The 18,391-nt window shown below is 40.9% G+C and overlaps 2 protein-coding genes across 3 annotated transcripts; one reads left to right on the plus strand and one right to left on the minus strand.

The window, feature by feature from the left end:
- Positions 1-1,289: 1,289 nt before the first annotated feature.
- fam83fb (family with sequence similarity 83 member Fb) lies at positions 1,290-4,733 on the plus strand. 2 transcript variants are annotated; one of them, XM_028973311.1, is made up of 5 exons: positions 1,290-1,817; positions 2,420-2,584; positions 2,670-2,791; positions 3,175-3,839; positions 3,921-4,733. In XM_028973311.1, the coding sequence occupies exons 1-5, from the start codon at positions 1,359-1,361 to the stop codon at positions 3,956-3,958; spliced, it is 1,449 nt and encodes a 482-aa protein (XP_028829144.1). In that variant the 5' UTR covers positions 1,290-1,358; the 3' UTR covers positions 3,959-4,733. The 2 variants fall into 2 exon arrangements, with proteins under 2 accessions (XP_028829144.1, XP_028829145.1); XM_028973312.1 differs by having other exon boundaries at positions 3,924-4,733.
- Positions 4,652-15,026, minus strand: cyth4b (cytohesin 4b). Its single transcript, XM_028973313.1, has 13 exons — positions 14,816-15,026; positions 12,602-12,684; positions 12,443-12,507; positions 12,179-12,245; positions 9,513-9,631; positions 9,347-9,427; positions 9,127-9,239; positions 8,458-8,606; positions 8,257-8,368; positions 8,100-8,176; positions 7,844-7,915; positions 7,569-7,723; positions 4,652-6,029 (listed from the first exon to the last, which is right to left on the minus strand). The coding sequence occupies exons 1-13, from the start codon at positions 14,991-14,993 to the stop codon at positions 5,948-5,950; spliced, it is 1,353 nt and encodes a 450-aa protein (XP_028829146.1). The 5' UTR covers positions 14,994-15,026; the 3' UTR covers positions 4,652-5,947.
- Between the last annotated feature and the right edge of the window lie 3,365 nt (positions 15,027-18,391).

An 18,391-nucleotide genomic window follows, 5' to 3' on the forward strand; every position in this document is an offset into this window, starting at 1 on the left:
ATTAATGAGTTTTTTGGGTTCATTGAGAACATGGTTGTTGTTCAATAATAAATTTATTCCTCAAAAATACAACTTGCCTAATAATTCTTCACTCCCTGTATATAAACAATTATAAACAATTTAAAACAATAAAGTGTTTTAAAAATCTGACACTCACCAAACCTTTATGAACCATCCGACCTCTACAACTAATACAAAATGCAGCAGCACGACTAATCTTCAACCTTCCCAAATTCTCCCACACCACCCCTCCACTGGCTCCCAGTAGCTGCACGCATCAGGTTCAAAATACTGATGCTGGCCTACAAAGCCAAACATGGAGTAGCACCATCCTACCTCACAGCCCTTATTATACCTCGCACTGCACCTCGTATACTCCGAGCCTCCAGTACTGCTCCCCTGGTCCCTCCATCTCTGAAGGTAAAAGGAAGACATTCATCTAGACTCTTCTCGGTCTTGGCCCCTCGGTGGTGGAATGAACTTCCCCTCGAGGTCAGAACAGCTCAGTCACTGAGCACCTTCAAACGACAGCTCAAGACCTTCCTCTTTAAAGAATATTTAGATTAAATTGTAATTTTCTTGTTGTCGAATCTACAACAGAGTGAATAAAATAGATGTTTTCATAGTTGGGGTCCTAGTGAACCGGAATTGATCTCTTCATCGATGGTAACTTAAGCACGTTGTAAGTCGCTCGTAAATGTAAATGTAAATGTGAACACATACACCGACCAAGATCGGTTCCTCAGAAAGTGTTGTAACACCAGCAACATTGAAGTTAAAAGCACCGAATGTTCACAATATAAATGAACTAAAATAAAGAGAATATAGATTTCCAGTCCTTAAGAGTCAGAGGGTAACACAAGAGATCTAAAAGGAACAGAGAGTCTACATTCGCAACATTTAAATTAATGCTTTAGTTATGCATTCTTTACTCTGTTTTTATTCAACTAGTTGTAAAGTGTACAATGAAATGACAGAAACCAAAGGATAACTAAGTGAGAAATGGAGATACTTCTTCCAGACAGGCATCCTACTCATACATTAAATTACACTTTGTAGTCTTTCAGCCAGTTGTGGACAGACTAAATGAATGAGGCCATTAAAACTAACCCTCAGTGAAGCAGCCTTAATTATGATGAATTGGAACATTCTACCATAATCTTACAATAGTTCTGCAAGTGTTTAATAGAAATACATGTAATGAAACTACACAGAAGCGGATTGCTGAGCACTCTGGAAGAACCCCGTGACGTCACGATAGTACTCGCCGTGATAAGAAGCCCCGCCCACGGATCAGCAGGGAAAAGTTCAGCTCACCTGCGCCAGGTGAACCTCAAGCGTCGCCGGCCGCGTCGGTCATGGCCGAGTCTCAGCTGACGTGCATGGACGACGGCCATATAAACGAAAAGATCGCCGAGTCCAAGCCCCAGTTTTACTACAGCGAGGAGCAACGCGTGGCGCTGGAGGAACTCCTGCGGAGCGGAGACGGAGAGTACAAGACGAGCCTGGCGAAAGACGGCGTCAGGGACTTCCTGTCGGCCCGCGAGATCAAGCTGATCCGGAAAGGCTTCCGCGAATACGGAGACGGCCAGGACCAGGAGTCGCCCTCGGCCGCGACATCGGGCGACTCGGCCACCCTGCGCTCGACCTACTGGCCCGAGCTGTCGGACTACGAGGTGCCTTCCCTGGACATCGGCTGGCCGTCCGGGGGCTTCTTCCGGGGGGTGACGAGGGTCGAAGTTTACTCGCACCCTCCGAAGGAGAATGCGCCTTGCATCAAGGAGCTGGTCCGCAGGATGATCCAGGAATCGCGGAAGGTGCGCAGGATCCAGCATCTGTCCTGGCAGCTTCACTCTTACTAATTAACATGGCCTATGCAAATTATAAAAGGGGAAAAAAAGACCATTAGGACCACATTTGGGCCATTTTTGACCATAGCGTGAGAGCATATGGTAACTCTGGAAAGAATGTGTTCAGCAGAAAGTGTTCAGTCATGTCTTCACTCGTCTGACTGCTCACACTGGTTCCTCAGGTATCTCAGGTTGTGTGCCCTGCGTGCAGTGAAAATGCAAGAGGTAGAAAAGGGCATGTGAAATTAATGCGGCATATGTTGGCTTGCATGTGACCAGAAAAGGACTTTCACTTTCCCTGCAGTGTGATGCCATGACAGTGAATGAATTGCTATATGTGGTAGATTACATCTGATATGATAACCTGGTATGACTCCTGACTCCTTTTTTAAATGAAGGAATCGCTTTGTGGGCTTGTTTATCCATCTAATTATTTAAATCTGATAAAAGGCAGGTGAACATTAAATCCAAACGAGAGCATTAATTCTTTCACCGTTGTCTGGATCAACCTAATCTGGGGTTTGTAGACCACTCGTTCACTCATTGGTGCCTTCCGCTTCCTGTCTCAGGTGATCGCAATTGTCATGGACCTTCTGACAGATCTTCACATCCTGCAGGACCTCCTTGAGGCAGCAGCTAAACACGTACCGGTTTACATAATCCTAGATGCCAGTGGAGTGCCGCATTTCCTGGACATGTGCAACAGGCTGCAGTTTGGCTCACAGAATTTACGGGTGAGGATGTGAGCAAGCCGTATATTTGCCGTATCTATTATTATTTAGAAAAGTGCTGTCATTTGATTTTGTTTTGTTTTTTTAGAATATCCGTGTTCGAATAGTGAAGGGTGCCGGCCTCAGCCTCTCCTTTGGCAAATTAGCTGGCAGTCTGTGCAGTAAATACATGCTGATAGATGGAGACAAAGTCCTGTTTGGATCCTACAGGTAAGTTCTGCTTCACAGCAGTAACCTTCTCAAGCCCTGCTTTATTAGTTAAGATGTAGTAGCCGAATTACTATCATTTGATCCCACGTACCACGGCTCGTTAACATCAAGTATGCTTGAAGGTCATCATTTTGGGATGTCTAGCACATGCATTTGTTTCTGAACAAATCTGCATGCTGGAAGTATGAAGTTTGAACCATGTGACCACATGAGAAAGTGAACACTGCATGGAATTGATATCATGTCATAGTAACTACGTACATTTGATATTGTCATGTAGTATTTAAAACAGTTTATGGTCCAAGATTAGAGAGCAAAAATAGGCTCCAGATTATTTTCCATACATTGTTTCTTAATAACTGAAATATTTTCCCCACCCTCAGCTTCTCCTGGTGTACCTCGCGCATGGACCGCAACACAGTCACTGTCATGTCAGGCCAGGTGGTGGAATTTTTTGACCATGATTTCCGTGAGCTTTATGCCATCTCAGACGAACTTAATCTCTATAAAGAGTTCCATGTGGCCAAACCGATCAATGTCACCCTGTCCAAGACCTCCGTGGGGCCCAAGCGGCCCAGTGTCTCTGTCTCGACCTCCCGCTTTCAGGTTGCCCTGGGTGATGCCAGGCAGGGTGAGGTAAGAGTGCCTGCTCACAAATATTACAATCCAAAATACCTTCTGGCATTAGGAAACCTACCTGGGCCATCGTCTGGTTCGAACCAGGATGTCTCTTCCAACGAGAAATCCTTCACCCTGCAGAGGATGTTACAGGACCAGGCACGTGAACAAATACAGGGCAGCACGGAGACACTGGACTGTTCTGTCCATGCAGACAGCAAAAAGAAAGCAAAGTCTACACTGTCTGGAATATTCAAAAAGAAGGCAGTCAGCGGGAACCCAGCAGGTGCAGAAACAAACACTCCACCCAACTCAACCTCTGAAACAGAACTGGACTATTGTCCAGATCTGGCGGAAAACACTTTAGCACCCAAAGGGAAGAGCAAAAAGCCTCCAAACCGACCTTCCAAAAAAGCAGCAGATGAAAATGGTGAGATTCAGATTTTTTTTACATTTCCTATAGTAATTTCTTTAGATTTCACAGGAATCTATCTCTTTTGCCTTTTTAAAGCAGGAAAGCAATCCAAAAATAAATGCCTTTCATCATAAAGGAAGAAAAGATGCCAATCAGGATCTGATCTAATCTCCAGCATTCTGCCTAGACTGATGTGAAAGGTTTCCATTCCACCATTTCCCTGCTGTGCTATACAAGTGTTATTATCGTTGTTGTTGCAACATTCAGATTGTCACCCTCTGGTGGCTTTTTCCTGGTGAGTGTGAGAGAACAATGTGAATGATCCAGGAAGTAAATGCACACAGGAAGCTGAGACTATGAGAAGAAAGTTGATATGCACAGCGCATATGTTGAGCGCATAAACAAGGCAATACATAGATTGAATAGTTGGTGAATAATGCATGTGTATAGTCTTACCATTAATGTATTAAATTATAGATTTACATTGTAATGTGAAAAATGGTGAGATTAATTCCATATAGATTGTTTTACATTTACTAAATTGGATTATTAAATATTATTGATAATTCAAATTATTTGGGAATTAAAAGTGCATGATGTGGCTGCTTTAGGAGATTAAACCCAAGCGGGTTTACGGATCAGGTCATTGGGACCAGTGACCCATCTGGGTTGTGAGGGTTCTTCTGAAACCCCCCCTCTTCAGTTGGTCTTGGTGAAGTAAATGTATATTCTGTTTGTCTATACATAACATGTATGTAAAATGTGAGTGCAAAGTAAGAACTACTTTACACCATAAACTTCTTAATGTCAATACTTGTTTTAATAGTAAAGTGACAACATTGAGGAAGATTTATAAAACGAGTACATGCAAATCAACCATGTTTCTCAATAAAAATATGTATTTTTTCATCTCCCTCGTAGCTTTCTCTAACGGAAACAACCAATGCATTTGTTTTTGTGCATTTTCCATAATCACGCAGTTAACATATAGACATAGACAACATAGAGATATAGACATCTTCAAAACCGACACAGAGATGGAGAGGACCTCTCCTCAACACCATTGACACTCCTCAACAGTCTTCCAGACTTGGACGGTCTCAGACTTGTTGAAGTTAAAGCCAGATGGGACTCATGCTGCATGTTTTCCAGCACCTTCTTTCACAGATTTTGGCCTAGTTTTAGATCTTAGTCTGTCTGTTGATTGGGATTCCAGCATTGACTGATGAGCACTTGATTTGTTCACTGCACCAGCTTTAAATGCTAATATCATTAAAATACATAAATCTATTGAATAGACCTATAAAATTGCACTGTAAAGTAATTAAACCAGTTGTAAGCAAACCATGTGCCACATATGATACAACGACTGCCTTATATTTGCCTTTAATTATTATTTGCCTAGAGAAAAAAAAGTCTACAGGTTGGAGTCACACAGATTTTACAGAAGGGAATTTTTTTTAACATATCTACATTCTTTACATATGTAACATTGACCAAATAATATTCATATGATCATAAGTAATCATAAGTAATCATAAGTAATAAGTAATCATAAGTAATCAATGGAACATCATGGGGTAGTTTTCCCCAACATTAATTTTAAGTTGGCCAGGGAGGTGACAAATCTTATGGATATGCTTGTAGACCAATATTTTTAGTGAGGTAGAAAGTGTGAATTACAATTTGTTTGTTCATTAACTTCAGATAGCATAATCTGCAATGTTTGTGAGTAAATGCACACTAGGCCACCATACATATGTAATTGCAGATTTATCAAATTTCCCATTAAGTCTTTTCCTCAGTTGTACATGTTTTGGTTTTTGACAAAACCTCACATAATACTCTGCACTAAAAACAACTAAAATACAACATCTGCAGAAGTGTTCATGGACTGACAGTTCACAGAGCTGAAGAAAGCACCCACAGTTTGGTCAAAATGATGCAAGTTATGTTACCTTAATCTTTCTAGCACATAATACTCCCTTTCACAGTCAAGAATGACGTACAACGCAATCATGACATTTCAGTTCATAAACGAAAAAGGGTAGTGGTGGACTTCCTCCATACACTTTGTGCTAAACCAGACACAAGGTTCTAAAATCCCACAGAAGCGTCACCTTTCAGTCCTGAGGTGCCTGGTTGATGACTTTCCTTTTGCGCGCTGACACAAGATCATAGAATGGGTCTTTGGTAATACTGGCTCTGTGGAAGTACAAAGAATATGTTCAGGACATTTCAAAATGTTCATATTTAACAAATAATCAAGACAGTAAAATTGAGGAATAGGGGTTGATTTGTGTAATTAAAAGCTTCAGGATCTCTGTAGCTTTAGGTAACGTCCTTTGCAAACACGGTATTTGCTTTCATTGCTACACTGACGACACACAGATGTATTTATCAGCAATGCCAGACGATAGGCAGCAGCTGAACAGAATAGAGAATTGTCTGAGGGACATTAGACAGTGGATGCTCACCATCTTTCTTCTGTTAAATCCTGATAAGACAGAAGCTCTTGTACTTGGGCCTCAAGCAGCCAGACAAAAGCTGGCTGACTACATCATAACTCTGGATAGCCTATCTATCACACCAAGTACTGAAGTAAAGAATTTAGGTGTCATCATTGATGCAGGCCTCTCAATCGTAGATAATGTAGATAACATCACATGTAGATATATCACCAGGATTTTTTCACCTTATGAATATTGCAAAAGAATGTACAATGCAGAAAAGTTGGTCCATGCCTTTATTACATCAAGGTTAGATTACTGCAACGCATTACTGTCTGGATGCTCTAGTAGGTGCATGAGTAAACTCCAGCTAGTACAGAATGCTGCAGACAGAGTTCTAACTAGAACTAGGACATTTGACCACATCACCCCAGTCTTACAATCACTGCACTGGCTACCCATCAAATTTAGGATTGACTACAAAATCCTACTTTTGACCTATAAAGCTCTAAATGGTCTCGCCCCGCAGTACCTGAGTGAACTTTTAGTTATTTACGACCTGCCACGCCCCCTGCATTAAAAGGGTGCAAGGTCACTACTGGTACCAAAAGTACAGAAGGTCACAGCTGGGAGCAGATCCTTCTCATATAGAGCTCCACAGTTGTGGAACGGCTTGCCGGTCAGTGTTCTGGACTCAGACACAGTCTCGGTGTTTAAATCTAAACTGAAAACACATCTGTTTCCTCTGGCCTTCTGTTAAAGTCCCAGACACAGTGTCAATTATTAAGTCCACTTTATCACACAGTCACCCTGTTAAGCACAGAGAGAGTTAAATTCACCCTAGTTAGGATGTCCTAGTTAGGATACCGGGCCACTGTAGCACCAATATACCACTATAACCACGTATTTCAGTATCGGTCGTACAATGCCACCGTCTGCAGCTGCTTTTGTTTGTTCTCTCCGAGACACTGAATCAAGCTCACAGACTCTTATTTGACAAATCATCAACCCTGCACTGACTCCATTTGCAGGCTCACTCTACCCTGGAAGGGGGTCACTCTCTGTATCACTTCTTCCAAAGGTTTCTTCCTTTCTTTTTTCTCTCTCCTAGAGTTTTTGTGTGGAGTTTTTCTTTGTGTGCATAAGCGTCAAGGGTGGGGAGAGTCAACTGTAAGTCCTGTCAAAGCCCATGTGATTTTGGGCTATATAAGAAATAAATGTTGTTGTTGTTGTTGAAGGAACGGGTTGCAGTGTGTGAGTGTGTTTGTTTTAGTGTGTGCATCACTTGGCTCACCTGATGGACTCAATCCAGTCGTCGCGTTCTTCAGCTGTGGATGCAGAAATCATGTAGGACTGGTGCTTGCCTTCAACCACCCTACCATCCGTGTCAGTTTTACATGCTTTGATTTTCTGGCCTTTACTGTTTGGGTTGTAGAGTTCTAGGCAGTACTGTGTGGGGGGATAATTCAAGAAATGTGAAAAATCTGCCAATGAACAACAAAAAACTAAATGACGACTTTTAAGTGGAGAAGGGAATAAAATAATGAGGAACATGTGGGAGATACCAACCGGTTTGCGTGGGCATGCTATCTCCTTCACACACAGATTCTCCAGGGGAATAATGCCTCTTGGCTCTTTGTCCTAAATTTCAGCACGAAAAAGAAAATGCTTCAAAGGCATGTTCCGTCTACATTCTCAGGATTTCATGAATGTTTTCCAGGTTCCACTGTATGTGTTGGATAATCTGACACATGAGCTATTGTCTTGTCTGCTTTTCTCTTTTTCTGTGAGCAGCGCAGGGATTCTTCAGTCAAGAAGAGCTTACTGTGGTGAACTCAAAGTAGTACAGGCAGTTATCAGTCAAAATGAACCACCTTCTTTTCCAGGTTTTCACTCTCCCACCTTGAAACAACAAATTCAATACATTACAACTGCATCACAACTACACATTTATGCAACTTTACATTATGAAGCATATTAACCAAGCTTTAGAAGCCAGCCTTCTCTGTCAGGGTTGAAGAATGTGTGTGTGAGGTCATTCCCATCATCCTCTGGGATTTTAAACGGCTCACTTTTTATGCTGTCGTAAAGTTTCTGTTGTGTCGGAAAAAGAAACATTTAAACCACTTTTAAACAGATGAAGTGCCTTTAACAGATGACTTTGCTTGCTTGTTTCCACCTACTGTAAGTAGCTCATTGGGTAGATCTTCGCCATTGTTGATACCGCGATTCATGGAAATGAAACGCTCTTGTGTGGTTTTGTCCTTTACATTTGGGTTGTGTAGACTGGTGTTCAACATGATTATTGCAAAGGAGAGGATGTAACAGGTGTCTGAAATCCGAAAAAAAAGTTTAAACTTTTTTCAGATGAGTTGAATGTTTTATTGAGAGGAGGCGTGGCTTAAACTGAGGAATGAAATAAATGAGGAATGAAAAAATTAATATACAGATTGTCAACGATTGTGATAGTAATTAACTGGCACTCAAATTAATGCAAAATGATTGTAAAGATGTTGATTTGAGCTCCTCACACAATTTGTGAGTGTGAGCTGTCAGGGACACACTAATGTAATGAGAAGAAAGGTGTCATCATCTTCCACAGCTGCTACTTTCATAAAGGTGCAAAGTGCATTGGCATGGTCAGAAAAGTAGAAAGCAAAAGCATCAAGAATACGTAAAGCAAGTTTCAGATGGGGTGACAGGGATACTGTGTGGACTTGATGGTGGCCCCTTGGTCAGATTGCTGATAGACTGACCCTAGAAATCCTTTTCTGGAGGCCACAATCCTCAAGCAGGTCCATGACGGAACTAGGAATGGGGAAAAGATGGGGTCTCCAGCTGCTGTCACCTACCAGTAGACTGGAAAACATCTGCATTGCATTCACAGTAGCGTGTAGCAAAAGCCTCCATCATTCGATCGATCTTCTGGGCTTCACCAGGCAGTCGGAAACTCCATAAGAACTGCCTGAGTTGGATATGGTGAGGAGATGATAAGGACATAAAAGTTGCAAACTTTTTCATACTTTGTAATAATATTTTAGATTTTGTAGCTGAGTTATATTAAAGGTTCACCTCAAAGCCTGCACAAGATTTAGATCTGAAAACTCATGGAGCTCCACAAAGGCTTTTAGAATTTGCAGGTGCTTTTCTTCTCTACAAAAATTAAAACACAAAGATTATTACTATGCAATTATTATAATGTACAGATCCTCAATGCCATATTCCACATCCTTCATACCTCTCGCCCAGGAAATCTCCGATGGCAGTTTTGTTGAGTCCCTCTTCCTTGTAAAGAAACTCTGCCACTGCATGAGGTGTGCCCTCCAACAACTTGTTGTCCACTAGGTAGCAGACGCCCTGGTAGATATGAGCCACACTTAGCTTAAACATGATGACCCACTCATGTGAAATGGCAGTTATATTCCAGAAATGATGCCATGTTCAGTCTGCCGCACATTCCTTTAAATCATTTCTAATGTAATCACTTGCTGCAGTACATTCGTTAAAATTCCCACTTGGTGGATGTTTCTGTTACTGTGAATGACATTCGGTTGAAATAATTATTCACACACACACCCTCCATCTCTCTCACCCTACTTCCTCATTCTGTCACACGTGCAAATCTGGCGCAAGGCCCCATCTCCTCCCTTCCTCCTCTGTTTCTCTCTGCTTTTATTTCCCCTTGGCCACATACCATCAGCAAACACATGTCCACTAGCGAACACACCATGTACATACGTAAGTTTAAGTGTCATCTCTGAAACATATTAATGATCATAAAGGTAAAAAAACAAACTAGTAGTATGAACTGTAAGTTTACATCCACAAGTTCCATTGAGAATATTGCAGACCCAGGTTCAAATCCCACATACTACCATTGCATACCTGAGCAAGACACTAAGTTGCTCCAAGGGGGGACTGTCCCTGTAACTACTGATTGTAAGTCACTCTGGATAAGGGAGTCTGATAAATGCTGTAAATGTAAATGTAAATGAATGTTAAAGCTTAAACCATTTTTAAACCAGTTAAAGCTTAACCGTTTTAGGCATACAGCAACATACTTAGATTAGCAGTGTAAGAATTTGTAGTTTGTAAAATATCTGAGTTATTCTAAAAATATTTTTGTGCTCTTCTTTTGGCTTTTACATAACACTAATAATTGATTCACTGGTAGATAAATTATAATCGAATCTATCTTGTTGTTGTCAATATATCCTTCTTGTGGATTTTCTCTTGATACCCCTGATCCAGGTTCACCCAGGTTGTGGTTCATGCTATCTGATCAAACTGACACTTTTAAGAAAAGTTATTACAGAATATAGAAACTGCAGTAAAACACAGTCTTCCCTGTCAGAGCAGTATATTTAGTGTTAAATATTTTACCTGTTTTAAAATCCATACACTGATCAGCCACAACATATAAGTATATAAAATATAAGTCAACATATTTTATATATACAACATATATAAAATATAAGTCCACCTAATACTATTTAGGTCTTCATCATGCCCTGTATATCATATCATGCTCAGACTTCATTGTGCGGGACCACACATCACACTTTAATACCTTGGACTCTATGTTCTTCCAAAACTGTTTTTATGGCATTGCAGGGCACATTATTTCGTTCAAAGGGACCTCTGCTATTGGACAATATTAATACCCTGTATGTGTAATGTCCACAAAAATGCAGGACCCAAAGACCAAAGAAGGGCTTCGCTCTCCAGCATTTCTAGCTGCCATCTTTAGCACAGATAAAGAACACACACACAGATATCAAAGGAACCTAAAAAAATAGTATTCATAGGACCAGTTGGGGATCAAACAAATGCCAAGAATGTAATAATCCAGATAGAGAAACAAACTGGGAAATGAGGAAACATGCAAATCATCATTAAACAAAAACATGCAAACAAGGCTGACACCATGGAACATTATCAAGATCTTAGTACACAGGGTTCATAGCCAAGAAAGCCCAGAAGCATCTCTACTGCCTGTGAAAGCCCATCTCCCACCACCCATCCTCACCACCATCTATAGAGGGACTATTGAGAGAATTCTAATCAACTGCATCACTGTCTGGTTTGGGAACTGCACTGCATCAGACCGCAAGACCCTACAGTCTTGTGGTCCCACAATAACAAGAGGGAAAGTCCCTCCATAACAGACATTTACAACACATGCAGCATCAGGAAAGCCACCAGCATTGTGAAGGCCTCCACACACCCCTCACATTCACTCTTTGCCCTCCTACCATCCAGAAAAAGGTACCGAAGCATTTGGGTGCTCACTGCCAGAATCTGCAACAGCTTCCTCCCACAGGCCATCAGACACCTGAACACTCAGGGACTTTTCACTCTGAACAAACAAACACACTCTACCTCTTATGTTCAGAACATATCTCCATTACATTTCTATTACATTACATTACCATAGCAGCATTTGCACATTTCTTACTCGGCACCTTAATTACCAATTTCACTGGTTTTTAGTGATGTCTGTCTTCTTTATTTATTTTCTGTATCCTATCCCATGTTTTTGCACTTTATATAGCCCGGTTTGTCAATGTTGCACACGTGCACTTTATGTCAGTATGTAACTTTGTTTAAATGTTACATGTAGCACCAGATCCCAGAGAAACGTTGTTTCGTTTCACTATGTACCATCTAACATGTATGTAGTTCATCTTAAACTTGGACTTGAAATTAAAAACATCAGAGTTTTATAGGATGATAAGAGGGAACACAAGGTGAGAACACCACATGCAAAACAGACCATGGTGTAAAATGACCAGACTGCACACGTTTGGGACCACCACAGTCAGTTTGTTTTCTGATCACTTTTACCTCATATTTACAGTGTTGCATAAGATACATATTGGATTATTTTTGTTAGTGTCTTACTTTTTTAGGATCCATGTTGAATTTTTTTTTTCCACTTGCAAACTGCTTCCCCCGCTCAAGTGATTTACTGTAATAAGAAACATATGATAAAATAGGGCTATTATTTAAATGCAGTATGCTAATTCTGCTTGTTAATTCAGGCTACACTCCATATGATTGGGCACATGTTTAAAAGAGCATGCACATCCCAGAAAAAAATAGTGTCATATTTTGACAAATGCCGTCTGGAACAGTTATTAAAGGAAATAAAATTCGGGTACTCACTTCTCTTCCGAAGATTGAAAGTCTTGAATGTCAGCCATCACATTTTCAATAGCAAGTTTTAATTTCTGGAGGGGAAAAATGAATGTTCACTTTACAATAACTATACTACAGTACTATGAATATAAGTGGAAGGAAATGTATATTTCAGGTTCCCCCTACCTGAATGTCTTCTAAAAGGTCTTGTCTGTGCATTCTCAGGCCTTCAAGCTCTACTTTTTCAGCTGCTGTAAATTCCATTTTTACTGTTGAAGAAAAACAGAAGAAATAAATGACAGCAATTTCTTGCTTCTGGAAATCAATAAAGATGTATGTTGGTCATTTGTGTCCATGATAAGTGTATATAAGTTTCTGATCACAATGAATGTTTGCTAATCATATCAGTTCTGAAACCTGTCAATTACAGATTCACTCAAGGCTCAGTTCTTGGGCCCCTGCTGTTGCTATGTTGCTAAATGGTGATTTCATTTGCAGGACATTAGCTTCTAATGATGTTGCAACCAAACTGCAGTTCCTACATTCTAGATTTAAACATCTGTTGGAATGCAACTCACTGGCATGACGAGGCAGGTGAACTGAGACGATGACAAACTAGATGAGGAAGAAGGACGCATTCGCATGACGTCACAATACAGGGGTTTAATCAGTGAAGAACAAGACAGGGGAGACATCCGGTGTATATGTAACATAACAAAGACCCGACGGGATCCAGACCGGAGTTTCACATTAGTCATGTGTAATGTTCCCTAATCATTTTCACCTGTTTAATAACCCCTTCCTGACCGGATCATGACAGACTGCAGGCACTTGCATTCTTCTACTATGAATCCATGCTGTTGTAATAGATGCTGTATGCAGTTTAATATTGATGAAATATGCAGGGAAATATGCATTTGTTGATGATATGATAAACTCTGTTCACAGACAACAATTTCTGGAAGTGTCCTCAGCCCATTCAACGATTTCATCACTGTGCCAGTTTTTAATGCTGCACCACTTGATGGCCTGAATATCTCAGGCGTCCCTTGCACACAGTGATTTCAACAGATTCTTGGATTTTTTTTTTTTAATAAGAACTGTAACAATTGTACATTGAATTACTGCCCTTCCTTTTAGTACTTTTCCAGCCTGTTTGTGTCAGTCCCATCAAATTTAAAGTGAAATAGATAAAAGTCTCACTTTTAGCATAACATATGTTTCTATATTCCATTGTGAGTAAAATATGGTCTTATGAGATTTGCAGTTTGGCTATTGGGACTGTATGTACCCAATATTTTGATGACAAAAAAATGTAACTGGAGACCTGATGTACTCAAGCCCACACTTCATTATAAAAATACATATATGTGACAATATCTAGCCGTCTTGGGTTAGAGATGATATGAGAAATTAAATGATATTTGAGCCAGTGACAGCACAAGATATTGGCAGTTTGGACATTTCAGAACACATGTACAAATACATTTAAATTTAAAACATGTAAAATTTATGTTAAATCCAGACGTGGTAAGTCCAAATTTTCATTCATGTTTAAAATAGGAACAGAAACCCAAGCAATTAGTTTCAGTTTTATCTTAGACAATTTTGAGAATTTCCTTTTTTCACAAACCCTGTTGCTATTTATTATAACCATCCAATGATGGTCTTGCTGGGAGTTTAATTACATTGTAGTTCCTGATTTGCCATGTATGGTTCACAAAATACATGCCATTCAGAGTAAACATGAGCCAAATAATAATTTTATTTCGTTATGTATATGTATAAGAATAACATAGTTCTCGAACACCACAAGACAGCAAAATGGTTGCTCTCATACTATATAAGATAAGAGGCCTTCTTCATAACAATCTCAATAAATTGATGTTCATGCGGTAATTGTGTGTTTCAATTTCAGGTTGATGTTAATTACATTTAAACCAGTGGAACTGAATATTTTCAATGTATGAATAAATCCAGACATTTTACCCTAAAAGTCACTTGCACCAAGCAACTAGATCACACTAGTAAATGTATGTGTGTGTGAGAGAAACAGGAATTGTTGAAACACACCGACTAATCGACATGCTGACTTCTCTCGCCCCTCACCTAAAGATAGCTGCTTCCGTTTTTCAGCCCTGAGATCATTTTCTGACTAAGTTCTGAACAGCCATTCTCACAGACATAAATCTCTCATTTCAGATACGCCGAACGTCGTCGTTTCTCCACAGAACTCGCAAAAATAACTCGTATTATAAAAGGGCGGGTACCCAGCAAACCGAGAGATCATTAAACAGGCGAACTTGTTACAAAGTATCCCCCTCCAATCTGTGCTGCAAACTGCAGGAGTATAGGAATGAGCCCGTTATGACGCGCTCCTCGGTTCCAGAGTCTCCCTACCTTGGTGCCAGTACTCCAGCATGGGTGGAGAGCCGATGAAGAGGAGGGCGGAGGTGAAGTGCAGATGAAGCGCTGCTGCTGGAGCTGCACAGTCCGCGCCCCTGAACCACAAGTCGGCATCTGTTTCCGCAAATGATGCGGTCCCACCCCGCCGATCATATTCAAAGCGGCCTGACATACGCGGAACAAGGTCTTCGTAACACTTGCCGACTGGAATTTCTGAAGAAGGCTCGTGTTTTTGGAGGAGAGACTCGGTGACATCTTCCATTTATCAGTAGTGACAGGGAAGGTCCCCCTGGAGGGTTAAGTGTCTCGCTCAGGGACACAATGGCAGTAAGCGGGGTTTGAACCTGGGACTTCTGGTTCATAAGAGAGCGTGTTACCAACCAGGCATTTAACCAGACAGGTTTTAGATGAAGTTTTGGAAAACCTTTTTAACAAGTCCTACCTGTAACCAATCACAGTTAAACTTGTTAACTCCAAGGTTCCATTTGACTTTATGATCTATGGGGGGGGGGGTCAAACGAATGTTCACATCACATGCTATAAAATGAATCAACAATTTAATAAAGTGTGCTAACTTCAGGCCAGACATTACAGTAGAAAAGTAGAAGTAGATAACAAAGTTACTAAAGCCCATTAAACAATTGAATTGCATTATTTAGGCATCTCTATGTTTCTTAAGTAAGTTGGCTTATTACATAATGCCCTCACTCCAAATTTAACTATGTCTAATTTAAATACTTTATTGTCATTGCATCATACTTAGTACAATGAGATTGTGGTCCTGCCCACCACCCCACACTGCAAAATGCCATAATCAAGAAATAAAAAATGTTTAAAATATATACAGGGAGTGCAGAATTATTAGGCAAGTTGTATTTTTGAGGAATAATTTTATTATTGAACAACAACCATGTTCTCAATAAACACAAAAAAACTCATATCAAAGCTGAATGTTTTTGAAAGTAGTTTTTAGTTTGTTTTTATTTTTAGCTATTTTAGGGGATATCTGTGTGTGCAGGTGACTATTACTGTGCATAATTATTAGGCAACTTAACAAAAAACAAATATATACCCATTTCAATTATTTATTTTTACCAGTGAAACCAATATAACATCTCCACATTCACAAATATACATTTCTGACATTCCATACCACCCCTCTGCTACGTTCCCTCCACTGGCTCCCAGTAGCTGCACGCATCAGGTTCAAAATACTGATGCTGGCCTACAAAGCCAAACACGGAGCAGCACCATCCTACCTCACAGCCCTTATTACACCTCGCACTGCACCTCGTTTACTCCGAGCCTCCAGTGCTGCTCGCCTGGTCCCTCCATCTCTGAAGGTAAAAGGAAAACATTCATCTAGAGTCTTCTCCGTCTTGGCCCCTAGGTGGCGGAATGAACTTCCCCTCGAGGTCAGAACAGCTCAGTCACTGAGCACCTTCAAACGACAGCTCAAGACCTTCCTCTTTAAAGAATATTTAGATTAAAATGTAATTTTCTTGTTGTCGAACTTTGTGTACAGAATCTACAACAGAGTGAATTAAATAGATGTATTCATAGTTGGGGTCCTAGTGAACCGGAATTGATCTCTTCATCGATGGTAACTTGAAAGCACGTTGTAAGTCGGCCTGGATAAGGGCGTCTGCCAAATGCCATAAATGTAAATAAATGTAAAACAAATCAGCGACCAATATAGCCACCTTTCTTTGCAAGGACACTCAAAAGCCTGCCATCCATGGATTCTGTCAGTGTTTTGATCTGTTCACCATCAACATTGCGTGCAGCAGCAACCACAGCCTCCCAGACACTGTTCAGAGAGGTGTACCGTTTTCCCTCCTTGTAAATCTCACATTTGATGATGGACCACAGGTTCTCAATGTGGTTCAGATCAGGTGGACAAGGAGGCCATGTCATTAGTTTTTCTTCTTTTATACCCTTTCTTGCCAGCCACGCTGTGGAGTACTTGGACGCGTGTGATGGAGCATTGTCCTGCATGAAAACCATGATTTTCTTGAAGGATGTGTAAGAATGGACATCGCGGGAGCCTGCTTTGTCTTGCATAACAGATGTCTGCAGGGGGAAGTGTAACATTCCTGTGTCGACGGTTGTGGGTGAAGATTCGACACCCCGGTTTTTACATGTCTTTTGTCCGACGTCAACGTGCGAAGTATCAGCCGTCAGGACCGCCCACCCTCTTTGTCTTCACCAAATGGGAGGCACCGGGGGCGTGACATCAGAAACAACAGGTTCTGATTGGTCAGTGACAACTTCCTGTAGGCCAGTGACAACTTCCTGTAGGCCAGGGGTATAAAAGTCTGCACACATGTGGAAAAGGGGGCTCTGAGCTATCTTGCTCAGGGGGGTTTCCCTCAAAAGCCGGAAGCCGGCTTCTGGGACTTTTATCTTCCCTTCTCTTTCTCTTCTCCCTCTTTACTCTTTCTTCTCATGTTTACTTTCTCTGTAACCTTGGTACCTTTTTACATTCAATATTCACATGTAACTACAATAATTATTTACCGGTGTTAATAAATTAGAAACTGTTCATTTTTAACCTCTGTTGTGCCATGCCTCTTTCTGCCAGGTAACATCAAATTGGACACCATCCTCAACCCGAAAAGGCCCCACAAGCTCATCTTTGATGATACCAGCCACCTCCACCTTGCTGGCGTCTGAGTCGGACTGGAGCTCTCAGCCCTTTACCAATCCAGCCACAGGCCCATCCATCTGGCCCATTAAGACTCACTCTCATTTCATCAGTCCATAAAACCTTAGAAAAATCAGTCTTGAGATATTTCTTGGCCCAGTCTTGACGTTTCAGCTTGTGTGTCTTGTTCAGTGGTGGTCGTCTTTCAGCCTTTCTTACCTTGGCCATGTCTCTGAGTATTGCACACCTTGTGCTTTTGGGCACTCCAATGATGTTGCAGCTCTGAAATATGGCCAAACTGGTGGCAAGTGGCATCTTGGCAGCTGCACGCTTGACTTTTCTCAGTTCATGGGCAGTTATTTTGCGCCTTGGTTTTTCCACACGCTTCTTGTGACCCTGTTCACTATTTTTAATGAAACGTTTGATTGTTCGATGATCACACTTGCGTTGCAATTTTAAGAGCGCTGCATCCCTCTGCAAGATATCTCACTATTTTTGACTTTTCTGAGCCTGTCAAGTCCTTCTTTTGACCCATTTTGCCAAAGGAAAGGAAGTTGCCTAATAATTATGCACACCTGATATAGGATGTTGATGTGTTAAACCACACCCCTTCTCATTACAGAGACGCACATCACCTAATATGCTTAATTGGTAGTAGGCTTTCGAGCCTATACAGCTTGGAGTAAGACAACATGCATGAAGAGGATGATGTGGACAAAATACTCATTTGCCTAATAATTCTGCACTCCCTGTATATATATACACACATAATGCAATCTAACAGTTAGTTATCATAACCCTAGCTGAATGGGCTACATCAGAGAAGCTATTAAAACTAATTACACAAGCAATGTAAGCAGGGTCTCCATGTTCAACAGACCATCATATTATCTAACATCATGCCTCGGATGCACTCAGGCAAG

This window comes from Denticeps clupeoides, chromosome 3 (assembly GCF_900700375.1).
Source record: "Denticeps clupeoides chromosome 3, fDenClu1.1, whole genome shotgun sequence".
NCBI classification, from domain to species: domain Eukaryota; kingdom Metazoa; phylum Chordata; class Actinopteri; order Clupeiformes; family Denticipitidae; genus Denticeps; species Denticeps clupeoides.